This window comes from Felis catus, chromosome X (assembly GCF_018350175.1).
Source record: "Felis catus isolate Fca126 chromosome X, F.catus_Fca126_mat1.0, whole genome shotgun sequence".
NCBI lineage: Eukaryota > Metazoa > Chordata > Mammalia > Carnivora > Felidae > Felis > Felis catus.
The window spans coordinates 18,088,376-18,113,940 of record NC_058386.1 but is presented as its reverse complement, the minus strand read 5'-3'; the positions used below and the strand labels follow the sequence as shown (position 1 = coordinate 18,113,940).

Below are 25,565 nucleotides of genomic sequence, written 5' to 3'. Positions count from 1 at the left end.
AAATGTACATGGAATCTGCAATCGTGTTCCCTTTTCTCAATTCTGATTTTTTAAAAATTGAAGTGCAATTAACATACACTGTTGCATTACTTTCAAGTGTACAACATATTGATTCTATACATTATTCAAGATTCATCACGTACAGTGTAGTCGACATACAATGTTGTTACAGTATTATTGACTATATTCCCTGTGCTGTACTTTTTCATCTCTGTGACTTATTTTGTAACTGTAAGTTTGTATGTCTTAAACCCCTTTATTTATTTCACCCATACCCCTACCTACCTCCCCTCTGGTAACTACCAATTTGTTGTCTGTATTTAAGTCTCTGCATATTTTGTTTGGCTCTTCATTGGTTTTATTTTTTATATTCCGTATATAAATGGAATCATATGGTATTTTTCTTTCTCTTAGTTTGCTTAGAATAATACCTTCTAGTTCCATCCTTGTTGTTGCAAATGGCCAGATCTCATTCTTTTTTATGGTTAATATTCCACTGTGTATATATACCACATCCTCTTTATCTATTCATCTATTGACGGACACTTGGGTTGCTTCTGTATCACAGCTATTGTAAATAATGCTGCAATAAGCATAGTGGTGTATATATCTTTTTGAATTAGTGTTTTTGTTTTCTTTGGGTAAATATCCATTAGTGGAATTACTAGATCATATGGTATTTCTTTTTTTTTTTTTAATTTTTTTTTTCATTTATTTATTTTTGGGACAGAGAGAGACAGAGCATGAACGGAGGAGGGGCAGAGAGAGAGGGACACACAGAATCGGAAACAGGCTCCAGGCTCTGAGCCATCAGCCCAGAGCCTGACGCGGGGCTCGAACTCCCGGACCGCGAGATCGTGACCTGGCTGAAGTCGGACGCTTAACCGACTGCGCCACCCAGGCGCCCCTCTTTTTTTTTTTTAATTGAAGTACAGTTGACACACAATGAAGTATAGTTGACACACTATGTTTCAGTGTACAACATAGTGATTCAACAAGTTTATACATTATGCTATGTTCACCACAAGTGTAGCTACCATCTGGTGGTATTTCAGTTGTTAATATTTTTGAGGAACCTCCATATTGTTTTCCACAGTGGTTTCACCAATTTATATTACCATCAATAGTGCACGAGGGTTCCCTTTTCTCAGCATCCTCAATAACGCTTGTTACTTATCTTTTTTATACTAACCATTCAATTCTGATTTTTGTTACTTGTGTTTTCCTCTTCAGAATTATGGAAAGGGTTTATCAGTTTTATTAATCTTTTCAAAGAACCAACATTTGGCTTTGCTGATTTTCTTTACTGTATAGTTTTTATCTCTCTGATTTCTGCTCTTTATTATTTCCTTCTATTTTGCTTGCTTTGATTTGCTATTGCATTTTCTGCTTTTTAATGACCTGTTTACATTTAGCTCTGTAACATGTGGTGCTAAAATTTTAGCAAAAAGGAATTTAGACAAAGGCCCTTTACACCCATACTAGAAATTCTGTCAACTACAAAATGTGTTGGTCCTTAGGGTGGCCCAGAGATCATTATAAACCTCCTAACAATAAACTATATGCTCCTTGATTAAAAAAAATAATAACTTAAAAGGAGTATACCTGGCATGGCCAGGGGACTCCAGAACCCTGCTGCTAAAATCTGGCTGATCATTTTGCCTAGTGGTTTGTGCATATGCTTTACTGGCTGTGAAATATTTTAAATACCATTACCCAGGAGGACTATCAGAAAAGAAGTATAGGGGAAAGCCTGAAAACTTTTGGGTATCCTATGACTCCCAGGACCCTTGTTTCTATGTGTTATGATAGGGGACAGAATTCTACAGAATTAATTTCATGATGGAAAATGTTCCAATTTTTTGGCATTTCTATTAGTGAATAACTCACACAGTAAAGTGCACAAGTGTCAAATGTACTGCTCACTGAATTTTTACGTGTGCACCCATGTACTACTATCCAGATAAGGTATAGAACCTTGATTTTTGATGTATGCAAAAGCACAATGATGTAATCCCATTTAAGTTTATAGAAAACCAGACGTTTTATACTGTCAATATTTTAAAACTCAGTAGATTGAAAATGATGGAAATAGTTCATTTGACAAGCATTTCTCATGATCACAATGATTACTTTAAACCAAAAAGAAAAATGAAGAATACCACTGGTAAAGCATCCTCGCTTTCCGCCGTCCCCAACTGTAAAAGGCACGATTGAAAACAGCAGTTTGCCACCTTATGTGAAATGGGGAGATGCTCAATCCATTGTTTTCCAACCAGTCTTCATAAGAATGCTTAAAATACACAGATGACTAGGAGAGAAAAAGTTCCACATCACTCAGTTTTGAAGAACATGTATGATGTTTAAGAAAATCAAAAAGAAGTCTTTTCTACAGGAAAGGAAGATACTGACTGCCCAAATACTTATAATTTTAAAGCTGTATGTTTCTTTTCAGGATATTAAAGATCTCAGACTAGCTGGTCTGTTGAGGTTAGAGTCTGGCAAACTATGGCCTGTAGGCCAAATGTGGTCTACAGCCTGTTTTTTTTGTTTTGTTTTGTTTTTTTGTTTTTTAGGTAATTTCTACGCCCGATGTGGGGCTCAAACTCACAGCCCCTGAAATCAAGAGTTGCATGTTCTATCAACTGAGCCAGCCAAGTGCCCCATACAGCCTGTTTCTTTGTATAGCCTATGGGCTAAGGATAGTTTTTATACTTTTAAGGGGTTAAAGACAACAAAAAAACAAGAATATGTATCAGAGAGCCTATGTGGCTCACAAAGGCTAAAATACTTATCATCTGGCCCTTTACAGAAAAAGTCTGTCAAAGTTAGAACAGCGCTGTCCAATAGACATATGTGAGCCACAAATGCAAGGCACATATGTAATTTTAAATTTTCTAGTAGCTGATTTAAAAAAGTAAACAGAAACAGATTAATTTAAACATACTTTTTAACTAAAAATATCCAAGATATTATCATTTCAGTATGTAATCTATATAAAAAACCTATTTAAATACTTTACATTTCATTTACTTATTTGTACGTAAGTCTTTGAATGCAGTGTGTTACAGCACATTTCAAATTTAGACCAGCCCCATTTCAAATGCTCCATGACCACATGTAGTTAGTGGCTCCCACACTGGACAGCAGAGGTCTAGAAGCCTTGTTATCACAGAAAGAGGTCTTGTGTTATAATCTAAAAAGACCTCCAACCAATCCAACTCAGAGGAGAGATTAGCTGCAATCAGTGCTTTCTATCCTCTTAGCAACCACTCTGAGACCTTAAGCTGCCTTTGATCATGTGGAAGTACAAAACTTTTATAAAACCAAATTGTTCTTAATAACTTACATTTTTCAGGGTTGATGGGATAGCTGCTTATACACACCCGAACAAGTTTTATCTTTAGGGAAGTTTGAAGTCCTTGAGTAATGTAGGATTTTGGATGATATAAGGTTGTTTTATATACCTTGACAATGACCCCTTTTACCCCTCAGTCACAGTAAATACAGTTAAGTATTTTATCATATTGATGCCCATCCATTTGAGGAATTTGTTTGTAAGATATTTCAGTCCTATCACAATCATAAAAAATGACCTGACTGATACAGGTATCCGTTTGTCTTTGGATCTATAATGTTCTCTGTTCTCAGTCTTCAGGTGAAGTTTTTCAACCTGCTTGTTTTCTGAGACTTAGAAAAGTAGAGTGACACGCCCCTTCAGTAGATGTCTACTGAGGAAATCCTAGAAGAACCAAACGTGGAACAGCAGATCAAGTTAGAAGCAGAGAAGCTGAAGGTACAGACTCCTAAAGCTTGAGGTCTCTCCATTGCCCAGACAGTGACTCTGAGTGAGAGTGAGGTCTTTTGCTCAAGGAATAGTACTCTGTTGGGGATCTAGGGGTTGTTACTGAAATTAAAGTAACCTCATCACCTCACACACTTGACCAGAGACTGGAGAGGTTTGAAAAGTTCTTCTTATTTTGGATTAAAATTTTTTTTAAGTTTATTTATTTTGAAAGAGAGAGAGAGAGAGAGAGAGAGAGAGAGCAAGCACAAAGGAGGGGCAGAGAGAGACGGAGAGAGAGAATCCCAAGCAGGCTCCATGCCGTCAGCACAGAGACTGATGCAGGGCTTGAACTCACGAACTGTGAGATCATGACCTGAGCTGAAACCAAGAGTCTGATGCTTAATTGACTGAGCCACCCAGATGCCCTTTATTTTGGATTTTTGTCACATATGCAACATGAGGAAATGATGTGGCTTTGTTTTTCCTAGACAATAAAATCACTGTTCAAGGAAGCAGTGGCCTGTACTGCTTATGATAGGCTAAACACTATGCCAAGTACCTGCAGAGGAAGCACCAAAGGATCTGGTAAAGATTCAGATTTTGATTCTGTAGGTCAGGGAGAGGGCTGAGATTGTACATTTCTGAAGAGCTCCCTGACGACGCAAGAGCTGCTGGTTCTTGAATTTCAGGTGAAGTAGCAAACCTTTACGAGTGTGAGCTAACGTAATCCTTTCTACTATCTCAGAAGATCCTTACTTTTTGAAAATGAAGAAACCCAGGCACAGAGAGTAATTTGGCCAAGGCACAAAGGCTAGGAAGTGGCTGAACTCAGCCGTTGTTCTAAAGACTCTATAATCTCCTCACTTTGCAAATTTAAATGCAACAAAAAAAGCACAAGTATCATTTCATTTTACTGTTACACGTAAAGCACACAATACTAAATTATAATATTCTATTTAAAACGGTATTCATAACATGAAGGTTTTATTAAACATTTGAGAACGGTATTGTGGAATAAACTCTGTATAATGACTTTACCTCCCCGCCCCACCTCCCCCATTCAATTCCAAAGGTTGCTAGAAGCATGTGGTCAGACAATTGTGCAGAATTTTTGCTACCCTTCCCAAGTAACTCGAGTGGACCGTACACCCAGGGCGTATGTGTGGGGTGGGTACAGGGTGCAGATTAGAAGTGGAGGAGTCAGAAACTAGCTATCTAAATCCTGTTACCTGATGATGCTACTTTGAAGTATGGTCCATAGACTAACAGCATTGGTAGCACATGGGAACTGGTTACAAACGCGGAATCACAGGCCCCGCCCCAAGCCTGATTAATCAGAATTCGAATTTAAACAGGAACCCTAGATGATTGTATGCACTTTAAAGTTTGAGACTACAGGTTTAAATTACAACTTGATTTAGATTCATTCCAGTACGAGAGTCTTTGGAGGGCCGTGGCCTTAAAGACAATGAGGGAAAACAATGCCTTTCCTAAGTGACTTTTTATTTTCCTCCCAGGTGCACTGCCGCGGGGTGTGGTATCGGCCCGGCCCCCCCCCCCCCCCAAACCCACTACTGGCGCCTCCCGGGCAGGAGGCCCCGAAAGCGGCGGGGCCTGCACTGCCCCGCAATGCGACTGCGGTAGCTGTGCAGACCGCCACACCCCTGCCTGGGCCCCGTGGTGTTTTATTTACTCCACGAGGCCGGGGCGCCACGCGGAAAGGCGCACGTGGGTATCGGCCGCGCGGCTTCCAGCCCGGGAGGCGCGAGGCAGGGGAAGAGAAAAGGCCTCGGGCCTTGCGCCTCAGCCCTGGACACCGCGGGCTTCGGCTTTAGGCCCGAGGCCCTCACCTTCAGCACCAAGTCGGTCAGGTAGACGGCAGTCCAGCCGCCCACCACCACTACCACCAGCGACACCGGAATCATGGCAGTGGCGGAGGCAGCGTAGGGAAGGCGAGCCCCGGCGTCTTCCTCCCTGGGAGCTGCAACCAGCTGAAAGCTCGGCGCCTACAGCCCCAGCATCCGCGCAGGAACCAAGCTGCCACCGGTTCCTTTCGCGCGGTGTCGCCGTTTCCCTCCGGACGCTTTCGAATAGCACACACAGACGGACTTGTACGCACCGGAAAAGGGTGCGGGGGCTTATTTCCATGGGACACTGGGGCGCTGAGGTCTGGGTGTTTGCTGGGCTCCTGCTGCCAGCCCTCTAGCGATTTCTTAGGCTTTGGCCCTCCCTGCTGTTGGCTATCTATACTCTCTGGTTCTGGCCTTGGGTTTGCCATTCCTTTTTTTTTTTTTCCAAATGGAATAGGATTTATGACAAAATTATTAATAGATACAAAGGACATTTTATGATGATAAAAAGGTCAATCATTCAAGAATATCTAAGAATTATAAATGTATATTTACTTAACAAGCATGTGAGGCAGAAATCAACAGAACTGAAGAAGACAATTCAAAAATAATATTTTGAGACATCAATACTTCATTTTTAATAATACAGCAATAATTAAAACCATAATTAGAAGATTAGGGAAATAGAAAACTTGAACAACACTGTAAACCAACTATATCTAATAGACATATTTAGATCACTATGTTCAACAACAGAATACACATTCTTTTTAAGTGCACATGAAACATTCTCTAAGATAGACAACATATTGTGCCATAAAATAATTCTCAATAATTTAAAGAGACTGAAGGAGTACAGAATATATTATCTGACCACAATCTAAATTTAGAAATCAATAATAGAAGAAAACTTGGGAAATCCACAAATATGTGGAAATTAAACAATACATTTTAAAATAACGGACTAAGAGAAAAATAATCACAAGGGAAAGTGGAAAATTTCTTGGGATAAAGGAAACAAATGCCATTCCTTTTAAGCTAGTGAGAGGTTGGGGTCATCTGAAGTAATAATCATCTTCACCTCTTAAACCCTGTCATAGGTATCCAGATTTAAGTTAATTGTGTTTCTTCTATTTTTAAAAATTGAAGTGTAATTTACATATAACTAAACCATAATGCAGGTCTCAACTGTCCATTTCTATTAGTTTTGATAACTGTATATGTCTGTCTATCCTAATCAACACAGAGAACGTTTTCATCTCAGAAATTTCCTTCCTGTCCCTTCCCAGTCAGTACTTGCCCCCTTACCCCCGTTCTAATTTATTTAAACTTTATGTAACTAGAGCCATACAATCAGTACACAATTTGGTGTTTGGCTTATTTAGCTCAACGTAGTATTTTTGAGATTCATCCATGTTGATTAGATTAGGTTCATTTAGCAACCCCTTCCATAATATAATTTGAGATTGGTGCTATGTTTTAAAAATTGGAGCTCTGAATATTTGCACAGATTTTTATGCCTATCTATATATGATTATATATTGACCTAGAGTAGTGGTGCTGAGCCTTTGACTGTATAAAAGGATCATCGCAGGGCTTTTAAAATTTCGGATGCCTTTTTGCAGCCTAGACTAATTGAATCAATCTCAGAGTGGGACCCAAGGGTCAGTATTTTTTTTTTTTTTTTGAAGCTCCTTAGGTCATTCCATTGTGCAGGCAAGATTGAGAATCACTGAACTGGATGACTTCTGATGGGAAGGAAAACTCATAGAGTGTTTTTCTGCATTCTCTCTTAATGTTCATGTCTTTGTAAGTTAACTTTTCTGGAAAAGCATCATTAGCAATAATAATACCAGTACTAATATCGAGAACATAATAGTATTTAATAACAAGTATCCCAAATAAAAATGGACCCTCAACAGCCCCCAAAGAAAAAAAAATGATAGTATAATACTAGAAAGCTGTATGACAGATATTGCTACTAATTTGTCTTATTTTTCTATCCTTTTCCTAAAGTTTTAATGATTTAACACCATGTCCTTCTACCTTCAAGAGATCTTATGACTCAGTTTTACATTTCTTTGCATATATGTATGGATATGTGTTGTTACAAAATATTTCAACTTATGTTGGACATAACTGGGTGTAAATTATGAAAGTTTATATTCAAGCACTCTGTGACCACACAGTTTTCCATGTACAGGTGCCCTGACAGTCCTAGTGCAGTTTTAGGTTTTGATAATTTCAGAAGTATAATTGCTGTAAACTTGTAAAAACCATCACTTGAAAGTTTATTTAAATTTCTTTTACATTTATTTCATTTTGTGAATTTTGAATAACTTTAAATTTCAAGTTCTTTAGTCTATCAACTGAAGATAACAACCATTGAAACAAAAAATTGAAATACGTTTATTCTTCAAAAATTCCCAAGACTAAAGCATGAAAGAAATTTAGGTATTTTTACTTTCAAATGATGTTTTAAGTTTGTAGAATTAGTAATTCTGAAGCTATTAATGCTTAAAACTACACAAAGACTGTAGGTAGGCTGTTGTGTTTGAACTGACCTTTGTTCATTCTTACATAATGACTGTAGTTTTTAACACTGTTCTTCCCTTGGAAGAGAATATTAACTTAAAATCTTTTTGTTAGGCTGAAGCCTTGTCTAGGCTCCTTGCTGGGACAAGTACCAGCTACTGTGTGGCCATCTGATTACCCAAAATATGTTGGAAATGAGTTGATTGTGTTTTTCTGTTCCCACCCTAAAAATTTACTTATTCAGCTGACTTGGTGTTCTCAACAGGGACCCAGCAGTCAAAACAAAACATTGAATTGAATCCTGCTGGTTTCTGGAACTTATCAGTAGTGGAAGCCAGCTGGTGGCAGCTGAAGAGACCAGCTAGAGGATGCAAGATGGAGGCTAAAAACTGCCTGAATTCCATAAGATCGAGGTATTTTTTTCCTTCAAATAAATTTGTGATGTAATTTACAGATCATTTCGGGTTTCTTTCAGTTATGTATGTATGTATGTATTTAAGGAAGCTCTACAGCTAATGTGTTGTTTGGGCTCACAACTCCAATATCGAGTCACATGCTCTACTAACTGAGCCAGCCAGAGGCCCCTGTCAGGTAACAATTTTAAATAAAGGACACAGAGACAAACTTTTATTCATACAATTTTAATTTATTGTATTATTTTTAGAGGGGGCACTAGATTTTTATTTTGGCTGAATGCAAAATAGCCTCAAATTAAAAATCAATATTTGGCTGAAGCAAAATATATAATCATATAATGAACTTCCGAGATACCAGAATCATCATGAAATATAGCATTAGATATTTATTTTAAAATATTATTATTAATTTATTATTAAAAACATTAGTATTCAGATTTTTAAATAAAGTTTGATGTTTTATGCTGGAATTAAAAAAATTTTTTTAATGCCTATTTATTTTTGAGAGAGAGAGAGAGAGAGAGCGAGCATGAGCAGGGAGGGGAAGGGAAAGGGAGACACAGAATCCGATGCAGCTCTAAGCTCTGAGCTGCCAGCACAGAGCCTGATGCGGGGCTGGAACCCATGGACCGTGAGATCATGATCTGAGTCGAAGTCGGACTCTTAACCGACTGAGCTACCCAGGCACCCCTGGAATATTTATTTATTTATTTATTAAAAATTTTTTTAATGTTTATTTATTTTTGAGACAGAGACAGAGCATGAGCGGAGCAGGGGTAGAAAGAGAGGGAGACACAGAATCCAAAGCAGACTCCAGGCTCTGAGCTGTCAGCACAGAGCCCAATGTGGGGCTCGAACTCAGGAGCTGTGAGATCATGACTTGAGCCACCCAGGCGCCCCAATGGAATATTTATTTCTTATCAGTGTGAGCTGATAGTTTGATTCTCAGGTCATTACACTGTGCATTTATGACACTAAATTATACTAGTCAGAATGAGCTAGGTTATCATGCTTGGGTAACAAATTCCAAAATCCCAGGGGCTAAAAACAACAAAGAATTATTTTTTGTTTCTACTATGTATCCATCATGGGCTGGCACGCTGGTGGATACTCCATCATTTTATCATGCTTACATCTCACAATGAGCTTCAGAGTTCACTACAACAGAGAAAGAGAAGACTAGAGTAGCTACCCCTGGCAGTGAAGTGCTACAGCCCAGAGGTGCACACATTACTTCCACTCATGTTTCATTAGCCAAAAGTAGTCAAATAGTTGTGCTTAATGCAAAGGGCAGAGGGAGTGTAATCACCTGGAAGGAGAGAAGAATACCTGGAAATAAACAGTAGCATTATCTACCACGGAAGTAGATATTCACTTTCACCTACGGAGGGTATAATCGCACATAATGTTTGCTTAGTGCTGCCATTATGGGGTACTGCTAGTATTGATGCGGCCACACAATTTATTAAGCCTTCCCTTTCTCTTTAATAGGAACCAACCAAGGCAAAGACTTCCTCATTTTAAATCTTAGTCCTGGTATGGTTCCTGAAGGTGGTGCAGTTTGGTTGAAGCAGTCCCACAAATGGAAGTTTCTAGTACCAGTTGAAGAAAATATTTTATGAATCTATTCTGAAAGTGCTGCCTTCACTTATGTTTTATTCCTAATATATGTAGATTTTTTTACCAGCAATTGCTGCTTTACATTCATGTAAATAATGTTTGTACTTATAAACCTTGGCTCTAAAAATGTGCAAATAGAGCAATATAATTGGCTTTCAAGAAACCAGTCATCTAGGTTTTTCCATCTGCATTTCATTTTCATTTCATGTACATGAATGTCTGCATCTTTCTGGAGTGAGAAGAGAATCTTTTCAGCAGCTATCATGTAAGAAGTACTTGTACTCTGAAAGCATCAGTTTGGTTACTTCTTCCTCAGGTTCCAGCAAGCAAAGTACTTTCTCTGCAGTTTTAATAAGATATAGTGTTTCCATCTAAAAAGCATATTAGTTTGGTTTTGTTTAGGATGGCTTTTAAACATGTAGTGGCTGCTATTCCATGTTGTTTCAACATCTTGTCAAATGTATGACAAGGCAATTCCAAAGTCTTTGGACATCGTGTACTTTTGTCTTTGACTGAAGTATGAGGAAGTGGCTCACTATCCTTCTGCTTATAGACAGTGATAACTGCTTTCTGATTATAGCACTAAAGTGTGATTGAACAAAACACTGTATACTTCTGATTCCTAAATCACTTTCAGCCTTTAGCATGTCTGTTCTATTATTAATAATAGTTGGCACATTGTAAAACTGATTTTCCATCCTATAAGTAGCTCTTCAGTCAGAATGTATTATGTTGATAGCTGCGTGAGGCCTCAGCAGTCTCTGAACAACCGAACAGCAGCAGAGTTTAATTCATTATTAAACTATCATTTCATCAGACTTAAATATGACCTGTAGTTGTTTCTGCATATCCAAATGTCTCATGTCCTAGATAAGGTAGCACATTTAACAGTATCATGGCCTTTTCATCTACAGCAGAATACTACTCGAGGACTTTTTTGAGAAAACATTTTTTAGAAGGAACTTAAAAACTAGCATTTATAGATTCAGCAAATGCAAAAAAATCCTTCATCTTCAACTACTGAAAATAGTTTATAGTATCTAGTAGGAGATGTCAAATTATGGCCTAAGGCTCAAATCTAGCCCACTGCCAGTTTTGTAAATAAAGTTTTATTGGAACACAGCCATCCTCCTCTGTTTGTGTATTATCCCTGGTAGTTTTGCACCACAACAGAGTTGAATAGTTGTGACAGACACCTAATGGCCTGCAAAGCCTAAAATGTTAATCTGGTCCTTAAAAGAAAAAGCATGCTGACCTATGGTCTATAGTAATATTGTCAATAAGATTTTTCTTTTACTTTTAGCTTCCCTAGGCATAGAACTATAAGGAATTCTCTTCCTAAAGCTTTCTCAAGAAGCCTATTATTTTGAAATTTAATAAGTGGCAATAAAATGTGGTTTTGAGATCTCATTTTGCTTTAATACTTTCTTTATTCTTCATAAACTTTATATTATTTTTATATATAAATTGAAGATGATTTATCAAGGATGCTGTTGAACAGGACTTTGGAATTTTTCCTACTTGTGAAATTTTGAAGTGGCAAACTGATTTCCTGCAAGATGTGAAGAATTCCTTAGTGACACTTTTTTCTTGTAAGGCTTGTAACCTAAGTGGAAGTGAAGAACAAAAAATTAAATACAGTTGTTAGAGTTTTAGAGTTCGTTGCCACAGCATAACCTAGCAAAAGCCAAGCAATGTAGATTCTTAACTGGTTTTCTACATAAGCTTAATAGTTTTAAAAATTATAATTATCACAGCATTTTACTCTTCAGTAATGGGTATACATTTGCTAATCAAGTGATGGATTTAACCTTAGAAAATACATAAAAAATCTTTTCACCTCAAGTTATTTTAGAATCTGTGTATGTTTGAAAGTGAATATTGGGGTGCCTGGGTGGCTAAGTTGGTTAAGTGTCCGGCTTTGGTTCAGGTCATGATCTCATAGTTCGTGGGTTCAAGCCCCGCATCAGGCTCTGTGCTGAGAGCTCAGAGCCCGGAGCCTACTTTGGATTCTGTGTCTCCCTCTCTCTCTGCCCCTGCCCCATTCACGCTTTGTCTCTCAAAAATAAACGTTAAAAAATTTTGTTTAAATAAATAAAAAAGAAAGTGAATATTTTCAATACATGCAAGTGACACACCTTATTCATATTATTGACATTGTTTCACAAATTATATATGATGATACCTACTCCATCATATGATCACTGGTTGTGCACATTTTTAGAGATTCCAGAAATGATGTTGAAGTAGGCATTTGGCCATATAGGGGAGGAAAAATAATTTTCCCTACCCTTCTAGGTGCTTGGCTAAGAGCCCCGCCCCCCCCCCCTAAAAGATTAACAGGAGAAAAGCAAACAGAAGTTTAATAATGTGTATACCTCCTATATACATGGGAAAGATCCAGGAAAACTGAGTAACTTCTTGAAATGGCCCAGGCTATCACTTTATTTTTATTTTTTGCTATTTTTGTTATTTATTTATGACAAACATCTCACACCCGCGATCCTCTCCAGTCAGAAGTTGTTTGAAATGATGCTGGTGGCCTTGGCTAGTGTTCAGCTGAACCAGGCTACCATTTTAAATATCATCTTCAGCTAAAGATAAAAGATGTTGGTGGGGGGAGCCAGTTATGGGAGGTTACCAGGAAAAGCACAATAAACAAGGGTAAGGTTGTTAAGCAGATTTAAGTTGTTGCCTTCTGCACTGATAAGAGTTTCTAGAGATTGAGAATCATTCTCCTCTTCCTGGTACAGAGAGGGAGACAACCCTACAAATGGAGATTTGCCTTGTAACTGTTTCTTTCAAAGGGTAACTTCTGTTGAGTTTCAGAGCTTCTCCTGTATCTGCTGCTTCTTAAAAAATAGTTTAAAATAATCAATATGCTGAAGAAGTATATTCTGGAGTGTTATCTTTTGCTGCACTTCAGCCTTTTGGACTTCTAAAGGCAAGGCCCAGGGGGAAACAACATCCCAAACCCCAAGTTTCAAAGTTTAAACAAACTTCAGTGCGTCCCTGTTATTTAACGCAGCAGGCTTTAAGAGTAATCTCTTACTGCTTGTCTGAAAATATCTTGATTTCCCTCTTATTTTAGATTATAGTTTCATAGGGCATATAATTCTAGTTTCAAACTTGTTTTCATTCAGCATTTTGAGAATGTTACTTATTTTCTGGTTTCCATTGTTGCTGTTGAGAAGTCTGGCATCAGTTTAACTGTCTCTTGTTTTAGGTAGTCTGTCTTCCTTCTAGTGTTCCACTTTGGCATGTCTAAATGTGCATTTCCTTTTTATTTAACTTGCTTGCAATTTGTTAGCATATCGGTCAGAGTCCAGGCAAGAAAACAGAAACCATCCTAGGTACTTCAAAACAGAGAGGATTTTATAAGGGAATTGGCTACACATATAGTGGAAGGTTAAAAGCGGAACAAAGGTGAAGTAGCTGGGAGATTAGAAAGCATAAAGTAGCTAGCCTATCCCTAGGGTTCAAGGCACCAAAGGGAGGAGGTTATGCTACCAGAACCTTGGGGGGTGGGGGAGGGGGCCACCATCCCATGAATGGTTGGGCTGGATGGTTGGAGGAAATATGGCTAAGGGCTTGTGGCCAGAAGGAGAAAAAGGAAGAGAGCAAGTATGAGAAAAACTTCTGCTATTACCCTCTTCCTACTTATGATTAGGTACCAGTGCCTCTTATTGGTAGAATCCAGGAGGAAGCCACCTGCTAAAGGAGCCTGGAAAAGCATTTTACAAACACCCAATCCCAGTGCTACTTTGCTAGGGATAGAAAGATGAATGTGGAGCTGAAGGCTAGGTAGGTACCCAGCACTATTCAGCTTGTTGAATTTTAGGATTTGTCATCTTTATCAAACATGGCAAATTCTTAGCCATTCTTACTTTGAATATTCTTTTTACCTTGCTTCCCCCCCCATGTTGAAAGTCCCATTAGATGTAATTGCTTTTTATCCTCCATGTCTTTTCCCCTCTCTAATATTTCCCATGTCTTTATCTTCCTGCATTCTGAGTAGTTTCTTGAAATCCATCTTGCAGTTCATTTTTTAAAAAAGTTTATTTATTTATTTTGAGAGAGAGAAAATGTACTCCAACAGGGGAGGGGCAGAGAGAGAGAGGGAGAGATTGAGAATCCCAAGCAGGCTCCATGCTGTCAGCCCAGAGCCTGACGTGGCACTAGAACCCATGAACCGTGAGATCATGACCTGAGCTGAAGTCAAGAGTTGGACGCTCAACTGACCGAGCCACCCAGATGCCCCTCAGTTCATTATTTCTTACTTCAGTTGTGTTTAATCTGTTGTTCTGACCAGTCTATTGATTTTATAATTTTAATTATTTTATTTTTAATTTCTAGAAATTATATTTGTTTTTGTTTCAAATCTGGCTTGCTTTTTTAACTTTCTCTTCCTTAGCTATATTTTCAATTCTACATATTAAACATGTTTATTATATATTGTGTATCTGATGATTCCAGTAGCTATAACATTGGCAGTTCTGATCGTTTGTGTCTGCTGATTATTGCTCATGGTAGTGGTTTTTTTTTTCTCCTTTTTTATTGCAAACTCCTATTTGTTGTAATTCTGTCTGGTGGAAGTAATTAATGCCTGAGCTTAACGTAAGTTCCTCCAGAGGGGATTGACATTTACTTTTGCCAAGTACCTAAGAGCCCCACTAACCTGATGGTTTACTTAAATCCAAATCATTAAGGTACAGCTTTTTAACGTCCCAGTTAGGTGGATTAGAAGTGTGATGTCCAGTTGTGGTAGGCTGCTTCTGAAATGGCTCCCAATGATCATTGCCTCTTGGTAATCATGCCTTGTGTAATCCTCCCTTTGTGTGTGGGCTAGGACTAGTGATATGCTTCTGATAGATAGAAGACTGCAAAAATGAGGGGTCATAAAAGACCATGACTTCCATCTTCCTTATTCTCTCTCTCTCTCTCTCTCTCTCTCTCTCTCTCTCTCAGGTTCTTCTCACTTACTTATTCTAATGAGGCAAGCTATTGTGCTACAGGCTATCCTGTTGAGAGGCAAGGAACTGGGGGCAGCTTCTGGTCAAGAGCTAGTGAGGAACTGAGGCTTTTAGACCAACAGCCTGAAGAAACTGAATATTATCCACAAGTGCATGAGTGAGTTTGGAAGCAGATTCTTCCCCTGCTGAGCCTTGAGATGACTGCCATTCACCTGATAACTTGACTGCCTTCTTGTGAGAGACCCTGAGCAAGAGGACCCAGCTAAGTTGCACCCAGATTCCTGACCCACAGAAACTGTGAGATCATAAATGTTGTTTCAGGCCACTAAATTTTAGAGTTATTTGTTATCCAGTAGTAGATAAGTATTACACCAATCACAAGCAGTAATAGTCCTACTCTACTCTGTACAGGTTGAGCCAAATCTGTGTAACTATTTCCCATCATGGCCATGATTCCTTAAGAGGATACTGGAACACACCAGAAAGTACCCAAAGGAAGACTGTTGGCAAATGTGTCTGGAAAATATGTTATATGAACAACAGGTGAATGAATTAGGGAAGTTGTACCTAAAAAATTTATCTATTATGATTTTTCACATTTTAAAAAAAGATGGTGGAAAAGAAGTCTAATCTAAGAGCAATAGGAATTATTAAGACTTATAGGCTCCAAAGCTTGGAGGCCAGTTTGTAATCAGAAAATTTCATGAGAGGGGTGCCTGGGTGGCTCAGTTGGTTAACCATCCAACTTTGGATCAGGTCATGATCTCATCATTCATGGGTTTGAGCCCCCCATCAGGCTCTGTGCTGACAGCTCAGAGCCTGGAGCCTGCTTTGGATTCTGTGTCTCCCTCTCTCTCTGCTCCTCCCCTATTCATGCTCTGTCTCTCTCTCTCAAGAATAAACATTAAAAAAATTTAAGAAAAAAAATTTCACGAGAGATTTTTTTTTCTCCTCAATCTATAGCGAAGGCCGAAGTTTCTTCTTCAAGGTAACACTCTGGGGATTATTGGTCATGTCTAGTTCACTCACTGAGGCCCAGTTTCCACATCTCTGGGCGTTATCTTCTGTCTCTACTGAAGGTCCTTTAAAATAGCTAAGGTCAGCAGATGACATCAGGGCAGCTGCCAGTTTTAGAGCTTAGCCCCCTCACTGAATTTACCTTTTATCATCCTGAATTTTTTTAAAAGATTTTATTTTGAAGTAATCTCTATGTCCAACGTGGGGCTTGAACTCAAGACCCCTAGATCAAGAGTTGCATGCTCTTCTGACTGAGCCAGCCAGGTGCCCCTCATCTTGAATTTTTTTTAAACCTCTGAGGATTTCACTTACTTTCCACTACCTCAATCATGCATTTATGAAATATTTAAAAGACTTTTCTAACCTTTCATGTATTTTTGTCCTAGGAACATTTTCAGGGTAGCTAATATGCCCTATTATCGGAATTGGAAGTCCCTACAGACCTTTTTAAAAACTGTGGCAAAATATACATAACATAAAAATTACAGTGTCAGCCATTTTAAATTCTTTTTTTAAAATTTTATTTATTTTGAGACAGACAGCATCCAAGCAGGTGCCACAATGTCAACACAGAGCCTGATGTGGGGGTCGAACTAATGAACTGTGAGACCATGACCTGAACTGAAAACAAGAGTCGGCCACTTAACCGACTGAGTCACCCAGGCATCCCTGTTTCGAGCACTTTAAAGTGTACAATTCAGTGGCATTAATTGTAGTCACAATGGTATATAACCATCATCACTATTTCTAGAACTTTTTCATCATCCCAAATAGAAACTCTGAAACCATTAAATAACAGCTTCTTATTCTCCACTCCTCTCAGCCCCTGGTAGCCTCCTATGGGCCTTTTCTAAAGGGATAAGTTACTGCAGATCTTTAAGAATATATCTGCTGAACCTCAGGTATTCTCAGATCCTACGTTGAGAAAAAAAATGGTCAGAGACTATAAATTTAACATTGGCGAGTTACACCAGGGAAGTGCTATTGATTATTTCTGTCCTCTGTGCCCATGACCAGTTCCTTTTAAAGTTGACATGTGCTGCCAATATTCATATTTTAGGAATTTGCAATTTAGCTTTTCTGCCATTCTCCAGAAGCCCTGCTGTTTCCCAATTTCAGCTTTCTAATCTTCAGCCAAAAACATGCATGGAATTCCTCGTATAGGCTAGTAGATACTGCTAAGAGCAAGGTCAAAGCTTACTGCATTTTAAGTGAAGAGTCTGTTATTTGTATGGGTATCCACTCTCATTAAAGAGTAATAATTACTCAGTGGTACCATTTCCCTAGGAAAGTTTAATTAACTTCATAACTAAGAGTGTGTGAGAAGATGAGATACATGACTGGCTGAGCATTCTCTACTTCTCTCTCCATAGCTATCTAGCAAAGAGAATTTTATCTTTGCTCTCCTGTTTGAGATCTTTCAGGATGCAGAATTGGGAGAGCAAGATAGACTTAGAAAGAGATGGACCTGAGAGGTGGTGCTGAGCAAGAAGAAAAGATTTAGTGAAAAGCCAAGTTAAACCTGGGATTAAGGTTGAAAGAAGGGAGACAGAAAGGAAAAACTATGTGCTGGATGTCAGAGAGAGTTTGGGAGTCTGGTTAGTGAACTGGAGAGCAGAGGAAAGCTGACTCTTAGAGCTGTTTCTATAGTTATGATTCAGATCCCCTTTAATATTCTTCTTTAATTTCATGTTTTTCCTTTATTTTGAGATGTTACTCATGTATAGTCAAGTGCACAAATCTTAAGGATCGAGCTTGATGACTTTTTACATATGTCTACTATCATGAAGCTCAAGATAAAAAACATCCCACATCCCACATGTCTTCCTCATCCCCTTCCCAGTCCACTCCCTAAGAAGTTATCACTCTTCTAAGTTTCTTCTATCACCACACATTAGTTTTTGTGTGTTTTCTTAACTTCATAAAAATGGAATCATATATACTCTTTCTTGTATGCTTTATTTCACTCAACATTACATCTTTAAGACATCAATATTGTTGCAAGTGACAAAAGCAGGTTATTTTTTAATTTTTATTATTTTTTAAATTTTTTAAGTCTTTATTTATTTTTGAGAGAGAGAGACAGAGTGCGAGTTGGGGAGGAACAGAGAGAGATGGAGGCACAGAATCCGAAGCAGGCTCCAGGCTCTGAGATGTCAGCCCAGAGCCCTATGCTGGGCTCTAACTCACAAACCATGAGAACATGACCTGAGCTGAAGTCGGCCGCTTAACTAACTGAGCCACCCAGGCACCCCTCATTTTTTTTTTATTAAAATCAGGTTATTTGCAGTATTCCACAAATTATTTATCTGTTGTATACTTGACAGACATTTGAGTGTTTCCAGTGTTTGTCTATTATAAATGCTATGACAATTCTTGTATATATGTATGTGCTGGTAGATATAATCACTCACTTATGTTGGGTGTATGTCCAGGTATGGAATTACTGGGTCATAGAATGGGCATACCTGTATCTTTAGTCTTTGTTGTTAAATATTTTTCCAAGGTGGATGTACCAATGTACATTCCTACCAGCAATGTGAGAGAGTTCTAGTTGCTCCATATCCTTGCCAGACTTGATATTTAAAACATCTCTTCAAGCTGTGTTGAGATATTATTGACATACAAGGAGTTGAAAGTTTTGGTCCTTTAATTGTAGTCACCTTTAATGTTCATTGAGAGGCACAAGCAGAGAATAGAAGTCCTTTTTAACTATTTTCATTGTTAAACTCTGCTTCAGTATAAAGAATTCTGTGCAGGGGCACTTGGGTGGCTCAGTCAGTTAAGCATCTCACTCTTGATTTTGGCCCAAGTCATGATCTCACAGTTTGTTAAGATCGAGCCCCATGTTGGGCTCTGTGCTGACAGCATGGAGCCTGATTCAGATTTTCTCTCTCCCTTTCTCTCTGCCCCTCCCCAACTTGTGCGCATGTGCATGCGCTCTCTCTGTTTCTGTCTCTCTCTCTAAGTAAGTAAATAAACTTAAGAAAAAAGAATTCTGTGCATAGACTGGTACATGAAGCCTTGGAAATTCTCAGGGTCACAGGAGATCTGAGGTTTTGGATTTGTGCAGATTTAGTTCAGCTGTTGAAGTAAGCACATACTTGAGAAGAACTGAAGAAGATCACTGTGGTCTTGAAGGTAAATTTTTATTCAGTAAAGACAGAAGAGTAGCTCTTAAAAGACGGATGGTTCAATAAAGACTGGCTAAAGTTGACAAAACTGTCGGAAGAACAGACTACTGCATCTTTCTGTTAGGCCAGTTGTTAAACTTGACTATGTACTAGAGGCCTCTGGAGAACTTGTTAAAACACAGCTCACCACTCCCATCCCCCAGAGTTTCTGAGTAATCAGGTCTCGGGTGGCAGAGGGGGTAGAGAATCTGCATTTCTAACCAGTTCCCAGGTGATGCTCATGCTGCTGATCCCAAGACCACACTGTGCTCTGTGAACCACTGAGGTCCCTGATTGCAGTGTCCCAGTGAGAGGCAGTGGGGGTGAGAGGTTGTTGGATTTAGGATATATTTGGAAGGGTCAAGCCAATGAAACTTGATGTTAAACATTGTGATCCTAGGTTGTTCTTTAAGTTTGTTTCCCATTTGTGTGTTTTTGATTTTTAGGTTTTTATTTTATGTCTTAATTTATTTAAAAAAATTTAGGGGGGTTGGAAGAGCCATCTGAGGCTTTATTTGGGATTGGCTTTTAGCTGGGGGCATGGGCAAGAGGGGGTACCCAGGGCAGCAGACTACCCCAAGGGTAGGCTGAGGGCCAGGGTGAGCCTTAGTGGGTCTCCTATTCCTGATGCTCCCCATGCACAGCTTCTTCCCCCAAAGGCTCTATGGCAGCCTCAGGAGTGGGGTGGGTGGGTGGGAGGGACTACAGTGACTGTTCATTTGGACAGGACATCAGATGATTTGTACATCAGCTTCCCATCATGGGTCTTGATCTTCACAACCACGGCCTTGGAGGAGCTGACTCGGATGAAGAAACTGGAGCCCTTCCACATCTGAAGCTGGACTGGAAAGAGCCCAGGCTGTAGTTGAGGCCAGGGCTTCTAAGGCCCCCACAGGCTGAGCTCAGCCTACCTGAGTAGTTATGTTCTGCATCCCACACTCCAGCTGGCTCTCCTCGCCCTCCAGCAGCTTGCAGTATATAGGTGGCGATCCCGATCTCCAGGGCCCACTTAACATTCATGGGCTTGTGGTACTCCCACAGCTGCCACACCATATCCTGCTTGCCTTGCTGCAGGGGAGCCTCCAGCTTGGCCAGCTTGGCATTAGTGTCCTTAACCACCAGCTCCCCACACTGCTCTGCATCAGCAATGGAGGCCTCCAGGGAAGCCCTCTGGCCTTTGAGGCCCCCAATCTCAGCCTGGAGTTGACTGATATTCTGGCTCATCTTGGAAATCTCCATCTTTGTATGATAGCAGTCATCCCTGTGCTTCTCAGCCAATATATGCAGCTCCTCATACTTGATCTGATATGTGGTCTAGGCCTCAGCTTGTCTGCAGTTGGCGATGTCCTCATATTGAACCCTGACCGTGGCGACAATGCTTTCCAGTTTCAAGGAACAGCTATTGTCTGTGGACAGGACCATGGACGTGTCTGAGATCTGAAACTGTAGCTCACGAATCTCCTCTTCATACAGCTGCCTTAAGAAAGTAATCTTGTTGGTGAGCCCTTCCAGGTGAGACTCCAGGTCTACCTTGTTCGTGTAAGTTTTGTCTGCATCCTTCTTGATTAGGACAAATTCATTCTCCATGTCTGCACACTCTTTGATCTCCTTGTACTTATTCTTGAAGTCCTCCACCAGTCCCTGCATGTTGCCAAGCTTTACCTCTGGCTTCAGCTTCTCCTGGCCCAATGTGTCCAGTTGCCACCCAGGGTTGTTGATGTCGCTCTTGAACATGTTGTCCGTGTTGCTCCGAGCTGTTTTCTGCTGCTGCAGGAGGCTCCACTTGGTCTCCGGAATTTTGCTCTGCTCCAAGTGCCTCACCTTGCCGATGAAGGAGGCAAACCTGTTGTTGAGGGTCTCGTTCTGCTCCTTCTCCTGGGTGCTGACAGCCTGGATGTTGGGGTCTACCTCCAGCTTAAGGAGGCTCAGTAGGCTCTGGTTCACAGAGACAAGCATGATGTGCCCCATAACCCTGGCCCTGCTGTAGCCCCTGACCATACTCATGCTGGCGCCCAGGCCACCCCAGAAGCTGCTATTGCTGCTCATATAGGAGAAGGCTGAAGAGTTGATGCAGGCGCCAAGTGCACTCATGTGTGAGTGGCTGCTGACGGCCCCGGGGGCTGGAGGTGGACACCTTGTCAGAGGTCTGGGTCGTTCTGATGGACATGGTGGAGGCTGGACTGGAGGCGATTAGGCTGTACGTGACAGAGGTTCGAGAAGGACACAAGATGCTGCTTCTATGTGGACGCTTTTTAGTTTTTTTACTTTGAGAGACAGTGCAGTTTTCTTAAACATACAAGCTCTAGGTTCAAATCAATACTCTACCACCTATCAATTGTGCAATCTTACACATTACTTCATTTCTCATTTATAAAATGTGGATAGTATGAGCAGGGGTTTTTTGCAAGAAATAAATGAGATACCTCATATAAAACTTATCAGGAGGTGCCTGCCTGGCTCAGTCAGTAGAGTGTGTGACTCTTGATTTTGGTGGTGTGAGTTTGAGCCCCACGTTGGGTATAGAGATTACTTAAAAATAAAATATTTAAAAAAAACTATCATGGTATACAGAATATGGACTTCTGATTGCTTCAAGTGGGCAAGGAGACACTTAGATATTATAATGGGGGTTGTCAAAATAATTGAGAAGAAAATTCTTTTTTTCGTTTTCAAAAAAGATTTTATGGGAATGCAAGCTGGTGCAGCCACTCTGGAAAACAGTATGGAGGTTCCTCAAAAAACTAAAAATAGAACTACCCTACGACCCAGCAATTGCACTACTAGGCATTTATCCATGGGATACAGGTGTGCTGTTTCGAAGGGACACATGCACCCCCATGTTTATAGCAGCACTATCCACAATAGCCAAAGTATGGAAAAAGCCCAAATGTCCATCGATGGATGAATGGATAAAGAACATGTGGTGTGTGTGTGTGTGTGTGTGTGTGTATATATATATATATATATATATATATATATATACACACAATGGAGTATTACACAGCAATCAAAAAGAATGAAATCTTGTCATTTGCAACTATGTGGATGGAACTGGAGGATATTATGCTAAGTGAAATTAGTCAGTTAGAGAAAGACAAAAATCATATGACTTCACTCATATGAGGACTTTAAGAGACAAAACAGATGAACATAAGGGAAGGGAAACAAAAATAATATAAAAACAGTGAGGGGGACAAAACAGAAGAGACTCATAAATATGGAGAACAAACTGAGGGTTACTGGAGGGGTTGTGGGAGGGGGATGGGATAAATGGGTAAGGGGCATTAAGGGATCTACTCCTGAAATCATTGTTTCACTATATGATAACTAATTTGGATATAAATTAAAAAAAATAAAATTAAAAAAGATTGTATTAATTTATTGATTTTTTAACGTTTATTTTTGAGAGAGAGAGAGGGAGGGAGGGAGGAAGGGCAGGAGGGACACAGAGCATGAGTGGGGCAGGGGCAGAGAGAGAGGGAGACACAGAATCTGAAGCAGGCTCCAGGCTCTGAGCTGTCAGCACAGAGCTGATGTGGGGCTCAAACCCACGAACTTTGAGATCATAACCTGATCCGAAGTTGGACGCTTAACCAACTGAGCCACCCAGGCAGCCCAAGATTTTATTTTTTTTAAAGTAATCTCTACACCTAAGGTGGAGCTCAAACTCACAACCCCAAGATCAAGAGCCATATGCTCTACCAACTGAGCCAACCAGGTGCCCCTCCATTTATTTTCTAATATTTTTTTGATAACTGAGAAATTTGCAGAAAGCTAATTTTAAAACTTTCTATTTTTATCGCCTTTACATAAAGCAAATGTTGTGTCAATAGTAATTATAATTCTGATAGGTGACTTAAAAAATTTAGCTTGTATGTTCTGGACAAATCTTGTATAATGTGTACAGTATTCACAATGGAAATTTTATCCATTTGGATTTAATGGGTTTTGGTGAGAACTGCAAACTAGATAGTTGTACTTGGCACTGAAAATTCTTCATTATTCAGTTATCTTATCAGTGACACAATTAAAAATTGCCGAATTATTATCTATTCAACTACAAAACTGCCAAAGGTCAAAATCTCTGATACTGGTTTTCAGCATATGGACAGGCCAAAGCAAATGATGCAAAAATTTTAAAATGTTTTCAGAACTCAGCAAAATTTTGGCCAAGCAAAGTTTTCATGCAGGAAACATTATGCAAGCATCTATTTTTTATTATCCCTTCAGAAAATGGAATTGTCCACTATATAATAATACATAATTCCAGCAAACTCTTCTGCATCCCATTAGTTATAAAATGAACTAACCATCAAAAGGCAGTCATCTGTAGCAAAAGCATTTTATCTTTGTAGATGCAATAAAGGTTTCATTTCCTTTGAAAAATAGGCAGAGATTATTTTCCAGCAAAATGTTAACAGTCTCCTTACATGCTATAATGATACAGGCTTATTATTTTCTGTTCCAGTGGTTTTTAAGGGGAGACACCTATCAGAATCACTTGGAGGATGGTGCATCTTCAAAATACCCCTGGTCCTGGGCCACCTGGGTGGCTCAGTCAGTTAGTGTACGACTTCGGCTCAGGTCATGATCTCACCATTCCCGAGTTTGAGCCCTGCATTGGGCTCTGTGCTGACAGCTCAGAGCCTGGAGCCTGTTTCAGATTCAGTCTCTGTTTCTGCCCCTCCCCCACTCGTGCTCTGTCTCTGTCTCTCTCTCTTTCAAAAATAAATAAACATTAAAAAAATTTAAGACCAAACAAACAAAAAACAGAATACTCCTGGTCCTGGGCCCTGGCTGGATGCAAGGCTGGGACTCTCTGAGGCTGAAGTATGGACATGTTTGTGTTTATATGTTTTTTAGCCTCCCATAGGACCTCCCTTTTGGGTCATGTGGCAGTTTGGATAATCTGAAAGCCCTTCTTCTATAGAACACCTAGAAGTGCTGGATAAAGTAAGGCAAGTATCTTTTTTTTTAAGTTTATTTATTTTTGGGGGGCACCTGGGTGGCTCAGTCGGTTAAGTGTCCAACTCTTGATTTCTGCTCAGGTCATGATCTCACAATTCATGAGATTGAGCCCTGCATCAGGCTCTGCACTGACAGCGCAGAACCTGCTTGGGATTCTCTTTCTCCCTCTCTTTCTCTCTCTCTCAAAATAAATAAGTAAACATTTTTAAAAAGTTTATTTTTTCAGTAATCTCTACTGCACCCAACGTGGGGCTCAAACTCATAACTCTGAGATCAAGAATCACATGCTCTTCTGACTAAGCCAGCCAGCCCCGCCATTTTATTTTATTTTATTTTATTTTATTTTATTTTATTTTATTTTATTTTATTTTATTTTTATTTTATTTTATTTTATTTTTTAAAGTTTATTTACTTTGAGAGTGTGTGTGTGTGAGAGAGAGAGAGAGAGAGAGAGAGAGAGCGCAAATGGGGAAAGAGCAGAGAGAGTGGGAGAGAGAATCCCAAGCAGGCTTTGCACTGTCAGCACAGAGCCTGACGTGGGGCTTGAACTCATGAACTGTGAGATCATGACCTTAGCCAAAGCTGGATGCTTAACTGACTGAACCACCCAGGTGCCCCATGCCTCCCCTTTTTAAAGTCTATTATTTTTTAGAAGGCAAGTATCATTTTTTAACCATTTTTATTTTTTAATGTTTATTTATTTTGAGAGAGAGAGCAAGAGCAGGGGAGGGGCAGATAGGGGGAGAGAGAATACTAAGTGCAATGTGGAGCCTGACATGGGGGTCGATCTCATGAACTGTGAGATCATGACCTGAGCCAAAACCAAGAGTCAGACACTTAACCAACTGAACCACCCAAGCACCTGTAGAAGGCAAGTATCATTTTAAATGCATAGTAAGGAAAATACTTCAAGGCCAAAATCAGAGCTAGACCTATAGTTTCACATGGTAAGCAGCTGCTGACACTGTTTCCCCCAGAAGAGGAAGAGAGAACTCCTACCTTTGCAACCAAGTTGGTTTTAACAACTTTTCAGGTCCAGAGAAAAGGGTCTGGGACCAGACAAAATGGGGAACTAGAACTAAGAAACTTGTATAAACTTGGGACTCTGAGAGGGCCACAGTGGAGTAGAAAGCAAAGCCATCCATCAGCTGAGGTAGAAAACAAAGAAGCTTGTCTACCCTTGTCTGAGCTTTGAGTGGGGGTGGGGGTGGAGAATACACATACCC

General features: G+C 39.7%; 1 protein-coding gene, 1 long non-coding RNA gene and 1 pseudogene across 16 annotated transcripts in view; 1 reads left to right on the top strand and 2 right to left on the bottom strand.

The window, feature by feature from the left end:
* Positions 1-5,861, bottom strand: part of MBTPS2 (membrane bound transcription factor peptidase, site 2) — a 101,800-nt gene extending 95,939 nt beyond the window's left edge. For 12 of the 15 annotated variants that reach the window (XM_045051121.1, XM_045051123.1, XM_045051128.1 and 9 more), the window contains exons 1-2: positions 5,638-5,858; positions 2,163-2,311 (exon numbers count right to left, since the gene is read on the bottom strand). In XM_045051121.1, coding sequence (XP_044907056.1) covers positions 2,163-2,311; positions 5,638-5,712 — 224 coding nt within the window. In that variant the 5' untranslated portion in view covers positions 5,713-5,858. Of the gene's footprint in view, positions 1-2,162; positions 2,312-5,637 lie in introns of all 15 variants that reach the window. The other 3 variants (XM_045051132.1, XM_045051131.1, XM_045051133.1) reach the window with 2 other exon arrangements.
* On the top strand, positions 5,804-24,358 carry LOC109496459. The gene is made up of 3 exons (XR_002152473.2): positions 5,804-5,915; positions 8,438-8,585; positions 24,235-24,358. It is a non-coding gene; the product is annotated as an uncharacterized LOC109496459 (long non-coding RNA).
* On the bottom strand, positions 20,087-21,544 carry LOC101084004 (annotated as a pseudogene).
* Positions 24,359-25,565: the final 1,207 nt, after the last annotated feature.